Below are 10,864 nucleotides of genomic sequence, written 5' to 3'. Positions count from 1 at the left end.
AAAGAAAATCATATTTAATTTGTTTATGTATCTCTGCCGACTCTGGTGCCCCTCAAGTTATAAGCCTTTCTATAAATAGATGTAATTGTCTGACGGTACCAAGTATCTTTGAATTATATAAAATTGATTTGATCTATTTTGATTTATATAACTGTCCTTCAATAAAACATATTTGAATAATATCAATTCAGAGAAACAGCTACATATAAATGTATATGTGTACTTCTCTGTTCGGATCTTTTTCTGGTTTGTGAACTGGTCTTTGGTTAAACCCCACTAGGAATGGCGGGTCATTAGAGTGCATAAAAGTTGTTGATCTCCACAATAGTTCGCAATTTATCTTTGAAAGAATAAGTTTTAGGAAGTATGCATACTACATAGGTTTAGTAAACAAAATTATCTCTCAGTTTAAATTTAGTTATACACCTGTCTTTTCTCGATGACTGAGCATACTTCGTTTTATTTTGTAGAAAAACAACAACACGTGGTTTATGGGCTCAGCTGATTCTAAAATGAAAGGACGGTTACTTCTCGAGGATGGATTTGAAGTCGAAGGAATCCATTTTGGAGCGAATAATAGTATCCCAGGAGAAGTTGGTAAGGGAGTTTATCATACAATTCTTAAATGAAACACCAAAAAGACGATGCAAGACCTGTCATAAGTGAAGATACTCATGTCTAGTCATGATAAATATGTTTTTTAATAGTCACTCGGTACACGTTATATGCTCCTAGATGGAAATCATAACACATGCATAAGTAGCAAGACAATAATAACACACATTTGTGGCAATATGACCTTAAGATTATACAATCGCCAGAAATTTTATACGACTGCAGGCATGACCGACTGCAGGCATGACCGCAAAAATTATTGGTATCACGTCCTCAGAGTTGTCCAATGGATGGTTTCCGGATAATACTTAAGTATCAGTAAATAGAAATCAATGAAATTTTAACACAATTTTTATAACCACGAAAGGAAGCTTGGGGTTGATTTTGGGGGTTATGGTCCCTGGTATAAGGTTTAGGAATTAGGAGTCCAAGGGGCCCAAAACAAGCATTTATGTGCTGCATTTTTTTCTTTTTTTTAAAATCATATTACATCATTTTTTGTTCATACGGCCACAAGTGCATGTTAATTTTAATGAAAAATCTTCATGGTTAGTGTAGCCTTTTTGAAAAGGGGCAGATTTTCATTCGGGTGAATTAGTGCTTTGAAACATACGGGAAAACTTCACAGAAACAGAACAGATGCCTGGAAACATGCATGGATTTCTTTAGTCCAAATGATTAAGAGGTATAGAAAAGTTTTTCTTTATTTTTTTTATGCAACACCTTTTTACAACATCACAATGCCAAAGGTTTTATTTGCGTCTGGCCTTTTTGAGAGAGAATTTTTCAAATACTCACTTAGACACAATTTTTAGCATAAAATCTTCATTAACCACTTGAAATTTTGCAGATTCAAAGTCTTATCAGTTGTGCTGTTGTGTGTTATTTGGTGCAAAATATTTCCAGAAATATACAAAAGATATGATTAAATCAGGGCTTTCCCTTGAAATTGAAGTAGAAAGCTAAATTAGAATTATAGGCGGCTGTAACATGCGTTTGGCGTAAGCTGTAAGCTTGGTGCCTTACGGAAGGGGGTTTGGGGGCCACTCAAGGCCCCCAGAAGCTCTGGCATAAATAGAGCAAAATCCTGCATTCTCGCTCTCTCCTGGCACCTAATTTCATCTTTCAAATGACCCTTTTTTATGTTTGAAATTAAAAAAAAAAAAAATCTCAAAGAAATTTCATTTTTTTTTCATGTAAAAAGTTTGTTTTTTATTTTCTTTACCTTATGCTTAACATTTATTTGCTATAAAGGAGTATCATTTATATAATAATCCTATTTGTTAGAGATCTTGATCGATTTATTTTGCATAACTACTTGCATTTGTAAACAAATGACCCCCCTTTTTTCTCCTGTTACCCGTATTTAAATCATACAATTATTTCTAACATTGACAGAAAATTGATATACCCTCTGATTTTCTCTTTTTATTTGTTAACTGTTCAATAAGTCGGATACATAAATCATTGGGAAATGTTATTTATTTGTGGTCGAGTCGGCAATATTCTACTTTCGTTTTTGACCTTGATTCTCTGAACACCACGTGGGGTTTGAAATATGAACTTCAAAAGATACTGTTTTCCAGATTCTGAACAACATGCTCTACTACACTTTCTTTTATTTGACTGATATTATTCCATAACACAAGATTGTCATCCTATCTTCGTCTTCATGTTTTAAAAGCCAAAACCAACGAGTTAAAGACCTTCGGAACGTCTCTATTTTTATCGTTCAAAGACCACAGGAACGTCTCTCTTGTTATCTTTGAAAAAAAAACCAATGCATTCTGACTTTAAATAGACAACCAATCAGTGACCCTAATTCATGTTTAGCCCAAGGTAAACACTGTCTTTTCATCCTTGTTTATCGTGACTGTGACTTGTGACAATACGTCTCTTGGCTGCCTGTTAACATTTGAAAAAGATAAAAAAAAATCTTTATGAATTTATATTTGTGTCAGTGAAGTAGCTGCTGTCGTCACTTGAAGCCACCGTAAATGGGGGAAATCCGCCGTCTACCGGCTACTTTGGAAAGCCCTGTTAAATAAGATACGATTCCATTTGATGTGTTCAAAGAAGGATCTACTTTGGTTTCAAAATGGTTTCACTAATATTCCAAGATTTACGATCTTCATCACTTCAAGAGAATAGGAAATATTAATCTCAGTAAAATTAGACAGACCTAAAATTTTGGATTAGATGAAAGTGGAATTTTTCAAAAATTTGGGTCCAACAAATTTTATTGATGAATGTATAAGATACCATTCCATTTAAGGTGTACAAAGATTTACTTTTGATTTCAAAATGGTTTGACATTTCTTGATTTTCCAGGATATTTAGTAACAATTTTAGCTTACAACTTTATATCTATTTTGTAATTTTGTTGCAGAAAGCTCGACATAGGGATAGTGATCCGGCGGCTACGGCGGCGGCGGCGGCGGCGGCGGTGTTAGCTCACTTCTTAAAAGCTTTATATTTTAGAAGGTGGAAGACCTGGATGCTTCATACTTTGTATATAGATGCTTCATGTTACGAAGTTTCCGTCAGTCACATGTCCAATAACCTTGACCTCATTTTTGTCGAGCCTGCAACTTTTGTTGCAGAAAGCTCGACATAGGGATAGTGATCCGGCGGCGGCGGCTACGGCGGCGGCGGCGGCGGCGGCGGCGGTGTTAGCTAACTTCTTAAAAGCTTTATATTTTAGAAGGTGGAAGACCTGGATGCTTCATACTTTGTATATAGATGCCTCATGTTACGAAGTTTCCGTCAGTCACATGTCCAATGTCCTTGACCTCATTTTCATGGTTCAGTGACCACTTGAAAAAAAAGTTCAAATTTTTTGTAATGTTGAATTCTCTCTTATTATAAGTAATAGGATAACTATATTTGATATGTGCGTACCTTGCAAGGTCTTCATGTCTGTCAGACAGTTTTCACTTGACCTCGACCTCATTTCATGGATCAGTGAACAAGGTTAAGTTTTGGTGGTCAAGTCCATATCTCAGATACTATAAGCAATAGGGCTAGTATATTCGGTGTATGGAAGGACTGTAAGGTGTACATGTCCAACTGGCAGGTGTCATCTGACCTTGACCTCATTTTCATGGTTCAGTGGTTATAGTTAAATTTTTGTGTTTTGGTCTGTTTTTTTCATACTATATGCAATAGGTCTATTATATTTGTTATATGGAATGATTGTAAGGTGTACATGTCTAGAGGGCAGATGTCATGTGACCTTGACCTCATTTTCATGGTTCAGTGGTCAAAGTTAAGTTTTTGAGTTTTGGTCTTTTTATCTAATACTATATGCCATAGGTCAACTATATTTGGTGTATGGAAATATTTTATGATCTTTATGTCAGTAGCGCAGGTTTCTTTTGACCCTGACCTCATTTTCACGGTTCATTGCACAGTGTTAAGTTTTTGTGTTTTGGTCTATTTTTCTTAAACTATAAGTAATAGGTCAACTATATATGTTGTATAGAAGCATTGTTAGCTGTACATGTCTGCCTGGCATGGTTCATCTGACCTTGACCTCATTTTCATGGGTCATTGGTCTTTGTTTAGTTATCTTGGTTAATGTTAAGTTTATGAGACAGTTGTAATAAAGCTTTATACTTAGGACTATCTACATAATATCAATGATTAGTATAGAAGGCGAGACATTTCAGCGTGTGCACTCTTGTCATGGTTCAGTGACTACTTGAAAAAAAAGTTCAAATTTTTTGTTATGTTGAATTCTCTCTTATTATAAGTAATAGGATAACTATATTTGATATGTGCGTACCTTGCAAGGTCCTAATGTCTGTCAGACAGTTTTCACTTGACCTCGACCTCATTTCATGGATCAGTGAACAAGGTTAAGTTTTGGTGGTCAAGTCCATATCTCAGATACTATAAGCAATAGGGCTAGCATATTCAGTCTATGGAAGGACTGTAAGGTGTACATGTCCAACTGGCAGATGTCATCTGACCTTGACCTCATTTTCATGGTTCAGTGGTTATAGTTAAATTTTTGTGTTTTGGTCTGTTTTTCTCATATTATATGCAATAGGTCTACTGTATTTGTTGTATGGAATGATTGTAAGCTATACATGTCTAGCGGGCAGATGTCATGTGACCTTGACCTCATTTTCATGGTTCAGTGGTCAAAGTTAAGTTTTTGAGTTTTGGTCTTTTTATCTAATACTATATGCCATAGGTCAACTGTATTTGGTGTATGGAAATATTTTATGATCTTTATGTCAGTCGCGCAGGTTTTATTTGACCGTGACCTCATTTTCACGGTCCATTGCACAGTGTTAAGTTTTTGTGTTTTGGTCTATTTTTCTTAAACTATCAGTAATGGGTCAACTATATATGTTGAATAGAAGCATTGTTAGCTGTAGTTGTCTGCCTGGCATGGTTCATCTGACCTTGACCTCATTTTCAAGGTTCATTGGTCTTTGTTTAGTTATCTTGGTTAATGTTAAGTTTATGTGACAGTTGTAATAAAGCTTAGCTTTATACTTAGGACTATCAACATAATATCAATGATTAGTATAGAAGGCGAGACATTTCAGCGTGTGCACTCTTGTAGTATTTCAGACTGGAATGGTTGGTTACCCAGAATCCCTCACTGATCCATCCTACAGTCGACAGATTTTGATCTTGACTTATCCACTGATTGGGAATTATGGGATACCTGCTGATGATTGTGATGAATTTGGACTGAAGACATGGTTTGAGTCGGCAAAGATCCATGTTGCTGCATTAATTGTGGGAGATTTTTCTGAACAGTATAGTCATTGGAGTGCTATTAAATCTCTTTCCGATTGGTTGAAAGAGTACAATATCCCAGCATTGTATGGTAGGTTTCAGTTTTATTGAAAATGTGGTATGATTGCCAATGACACAAATGTCCATTAGAGACCAAATGACATAGAGGTTAACATCTACAGGTCATTGCGCGGCCTTTACACTCGATAAACATACAGCATAGCCAGCCTTAAAAGGCCCAAAAATGTAGAACAATTCAAACAAGGAAATCTAATGACTTGATTTATGAACTAAATATAAACAAAAAAAAACCAGATTATGACAATATACAGCAATAATTTTGTATGGTTAAAAGCGTTAAAATTATAAATATGTAGTGACAGGTTTATTCAAATAGTTCAGCATTATATGATAGATTTGTAGTTAATCAACTTATGTACTTTAGGGAATTGTCCATTTAAGATATTTACAGAAGAGAGATTGCAACCATCTATATGTACCTGTTTTGTCGTCAACATAATTTTATGTTTAAAGGTGAAATGCAAAGGTAGAAAAAAAAATTGAGGAAAAGGTGTAAATCGCAAGAATTTATGTTTAAAATGTTGAAATTTATATTTATTCAATAATTCCAAACCTCGTTGGTACTAAAAATAACAGGTAAATATTGGTGTCGAAAAATACGGGAAATACCAACCTTGTTTATCTCCCTTTATTTCCTTCTCGCTGTGACGTCATATGAGTCCTTTGTTACATTGGTATCGAATACATGTGTTAGAACGTAAAATTGTAAACAACGTTAACCGGCTATGTTGTTTTGTGTTGCATACAACTGTAATACTGGATCAAGTCAGGGATTATGTTTGTTTACATTTCCGAAAGACCAACAAAGACGAAAGATTTGGACACGAAAGGTGAAGAAGCAAAACTAAATTTCGTTCAACGCCAACGGAGCATTCCAGATTATGACCCCAAACACTTTGATTTTTATCAATTTGTTATTGATGCAAGGATTGCCTCTTTCATGACTTTCACACCAAATCAGAATAAGACTGAAAGCAAATGTTATGACTTTATTTAATTATGACAAGACGGCAGGAACAGACTTCTGCCATTCCTGCAGGGAGCCAGCCCAAGTATGCATCTATGATCTAGAACATAGCCATAGGAAAATGACGGAGATTTAATAGAGGTATATAAAATTAAAAAGTTATATTTCATTATTCGTAAGGCATATTTGGTTCTTAAATTAAGGCAGGGTAGACATCATTTGTGTTTATAATTTGGTTAGGACTTTTTTTTATTGGAGCTCGATCTACATAGACTGGTTTAAACTATATTTTAACTTCGAGGCTGTAAAATGTTTAGAAGTCATAGTAGACCTGAATAAAATGAATGAACAAAAGTGTGTCACTTGTAGTTACATGTACGACAGACCAAATACAGACATTTGAAATGTTTTCTAAGACTGATAACAAAATAGTGGTAGGTTTGAAAGTCAATCACTGATCTTTTTCTATAAAAAGTGGCGGGGAGCTTATATATATCAGGAAAACATAAAACCTTCAAAAAATAATTTGCTGATAGGTTGCTGTCTGATTTATGTATAAATATAGTATTGTATAAAATATGTAATTAAGGGTTCGGCGGAACACAGTGTCTCGCCTACTTTTGCTGTTAATTGCAGGCTCAACAAAAATGAGGGGAAAAAATAAATAAAAAATCCACTTGATTCTATCTTTATATTGTGAGCAGCTTCTGTCCAAGTTTGGTAAAAACCCAGGATAGTTATAATTAATGAATCTAATAAATATTTAAAAACTTGAACTGCAGACTTGGGCTGATATTGGTGTCTCGGGATGATACGACATATGATACGGATTTTGCCATGAATTATTCTCTATATAAATAATAGGAAAGGTTCGCCACCTCTAAATAAAAATGTGATTTTATTGAATTTTACAAAACTATTTTTATTTCTAACATAGCTTCCCCCATTTTATTTGTTTTGAGTATTTTCCGTGTCTCCCCTAAATGTTACCATAGAGCCATTGTTCAAGATTTTTGAGTACGATGATAATTTAGGGTATTTTAGATTTGTGACAGACAGATAAACTATGCAAACAAATGTTATTACTGAAATGTGATTTTTTTTTAAAGATTTGGTTAAGCCTTCAAGGCTAAGAACACGCCAAATTATTCATCAATTTCCATCAAGTTGTCCGTATCTCCCGTAAATCATGTTACCACGTCCAAATTGAACGAATTTTGCATGGAACATGAATGTAACGTAATAATATATAATTGTATTTCCCATTTACTGAAAGTGTAGCATGTTGTGTCTTTAGCATTTGACACGTTATGTGTGATGATATTATTTTGGGAGATATTTTTTGACTTCCATCAAAATTGTTAAGCCATTTGCTGATCGTAAAAGCGTCGGATAAATAAAAGTATCATGCAAAAGATTAGGTATTTTTAATGCAAAAGAATTGCATTTTAAACCAAGTGACACAGAAATTAACAACTGTAGGTCACCGTACGGCCTTCAACAATGAGCAAATCCCATACAGCATAGACAGCTCTAAAAGCATGATTCAGTCATGTTTTTCTTGATATGATCCAGCGATTTTCATGTGTTAATTTACATGTAAATTTATCAAAATATTACTCTAAATTTTCGGATGAATATATATGTAGCACAAGCTTTAAACATGCCGAAGCTTTCGTTTTTGGATTCTAGTAACATAGATGCGTCTGCTAGTACGATTGTATATATGTTGTATTCACTAAAAGTAACTTCCACGCATCCGACAAACAGACGCATTTGAAATTACTCATTATATTTCAAGGACTGTAGATGACATTTTAATTTTAAATAAAATCAACAATTTTAAACTGCCGTTTTCATTTTGAAGGATGAAACTAGAATTATAGATAAAGCAAACAGATGATAAATAGTAGCTGTTGCTGCGATTGACCTGAACAAGGATTATTTTCCATTATAATATTCTTGAAAGACACATATATAAAATGTTGATAATACGAATAAAAAGATTCTGAATTTATATTCGCGAACTGTAGTTAGAAAACTAGTTTAAGGTGGGTTAATAACATTTATACTCTTGAAGCACAAAAAGCTTTGGTACTGGCTGTTTCCAATCGATATAAATGCCTAGTCCTAGATACTTGTGATTGCGGAATTCTGAAAATCATAGAGCAACAATTGACATGCTTGGGCAGTGACAAATATTTGAAATATACACTTTCATTTTGTTAAGAATATGATGTCAAAAATATATACTAGTAATCAGTCATGTTAACATGTTTTTTTTAAATAAATAGAAACCTCAAAATGCAAGCCGTTTTATAAAAAGCTGCAAAGCTTTGACGTTTGGTACAGAAGTAGGATGAAATAATTGAAAAACGATGTCAACTATAACGTTACCATTACTAAACCGAACACCGTGTGTAACGTGGTTGTAATATTAACTGGCAGAAACACTAAGTCTATTTATAAGTAAAATACGGAAAAAATGGATTTTTTTAAACAAAATTTACTTCTATATTCTATGTACTATCTTATGATCATGAGCTGCTGTATCTTGATGCTTCTGTCCAAGTTTGGTAGAAATCCAGGCCAATTTAAGAAAGTTATTAATATTTTACATGTTTTAAAAACTTTAAGCACAGAGTGAATATTTGTGGACAACGACAATGTCGCCAACAGAATGTAGGATCGCTATGTCTCGATTTTTCAACAAAAGTCGAAGGCTCGATAAAAATGATATACTATGTACTTCACCTACAGTGTACATGTACATGTCAGTATAAAACCTTCAATGAGATAAACCTTAACAGAAACAAAACAACAAGGCTGATAGTTTAGTTTTAGATGCATGATTTTTTTATTAGTTGTTAGTGGCTTTGAACTAGCTGTCAGATAACTGTGAGTACTCTCAGATCTGTTCATTGTGTCTTTTTGTGTCAGGATGTATTAGTACCCGGCTATGTCCACTTGTATTTGTCCATCCGAGGGGTTAAGCCTTTTTCAACTGATTTTTATAGTTCATTCTTATGTTGTACTGTTATACCACTGTCCCAGGTTAGGGGATTTTTAATGGAGAGTCTTTGGTAAGGCACTAATAACCCTAAAAATATTATAATATTGAAGCTAACATGTTTAACCTCGCCACATTATTTATGTATGTGCCTGTCCCAAGTCAGGAGCCTGAAATTCAGTGGTTGTCGTTTGTTTATGTCATCACATCTTTTTTATATTGTATACAACTATCAAGTCAATTTACAGATATTAAAAATGAGCCTAAGCCAACTCTGGATGGCAATCATTAAACAATGCCCCCCTCTCTTCATAAAAAGAATTAAGAAAGAAAAAGAAAAGATAATTGGATTCGGAGATATGAAAGACTTTTTTTATTAGTTGTCATTATTTGCCAGTACATTCAGATCAGTAATTAGTCTTTTTGTGGTTGGGATATACATGTTCAAGTACCCGGCTACGTCCTCTGTATGTCAGGAGCCTGAAATTCAGTGGATGTTGTTTGTTAATTTGTTTCATATTTGTTTTTCGTTCATGTTTTGTACATAAATAACCATCAGTTTTCTCTTTTGAACTGTTTTACATTTGTCAATAGGACCTTCTATAGCTTACTATGCGGTATGGGCTTTGCTCATTGTTCAAGGCTGTACGATGACCTATAGTTGTTAATTTCTATGATATTTTGTCTTTTCTGGAGAGCTGTCTAATTGGAAATCATACCAGATCTTTTTTTTTTTTATATTCATTCCTGCTTTATTTATAGCTTCTCTTGTTTTTTGTTCACATGTATATATAGCGCTATGACAGTAGTAGATGGGCATTATGTTTTCTAGTCAGTCACATTAACTTGAAACTGATTAATTAACACATATAGAAATAAGATGATGAGATATGATTTCCAATGAGACATCTCTATACCAGAGACTAAATGATGCAGAATGTACATATTAATTATGGTGTTATCATTTAAAAAAATCAATTAGGAGTCTGTCATCCAATGACAGTTGTCCATAATTATAAACCATGCTGAAAGATTCAAGCTACATGTATGTTGTTCCTATGCAAATCAAATTGTTTTTTTCAATTGAACAAGACTATTTCTCTTTTTATTTATTTTTAAAGGTAATGTGCATGAACTTATGGAAGTATCCTTTATACAAAAGTGGCTTAGATATACATTTGTAGCAGCAGTTGATAAAAGACTGGCTGAGCCACCTCTAGCTAGCAGATCAAGCAAACAGACAAGAAAAGGAGACCACTTATATATAAATAAATTAAACAATGAATGGATGTGATAAAATTTTATTATCAATACAGTTAATATAATTTGACTCTTTGTGTGGTCATTACGGCTATTTAAAGTTTGTTAATTGTTCAGCTGGGAACTGTTTCCTTATTTTGCAAACAACACCTGATGGCAACACAACTCTTATG

At 33.9% G+C, this 10,864-nt stretch overlaps 1 protein-coding gene across 1 annotated transcript in view; it reads left to right on the top strand.

Moving 5' to 3' along the window:
* Positions 1 to 248: 248 nt before the first annotated feature.
* The window catches only part of LOC143056663 (multifunctional protein CAD-like), an 82,250-nt gene continuing 71,634 nt past the window's right edge, over positions 249 to 10,864 (top strand). The window contains exons 1-3 of the mRNA XM_076229822.1: positions 249 to 364; positions 471 to 597; positions 5,195 to 5,464. Coding sequence (XP_076085937.1) covers positions 492 to 597; positions 5,195 to 5,464 — 376 coding nt within the window. The 5' untranslated portion in view covers positions 249 to 364; positions 471 to 491. The remainder of the gene's footprint in view (positions 365 to 470; positions 598 to 5,194; positions 5,465 to 10,864) is intronic.

Source organism: Mytilus galloprovincialis, chromosome 13, assembly GCF_965363235.1.
Source record: "Mytilus galloprovincialis chromosome 13, xbMytGall1.hap1.1, whole genome shotgun sequence".
Classification (NCBI taxonomy): Eukaryota; Metazoa; Mollusca; class Bivalvia; order Mytilida; family Mytilidae; genus Mytilus; species Mytilus galloprovincialis.
Note: the sequence above shows the minus strand (reverse complement) of the source record. Positions and strands in the feature narration are given on the sequence as shown.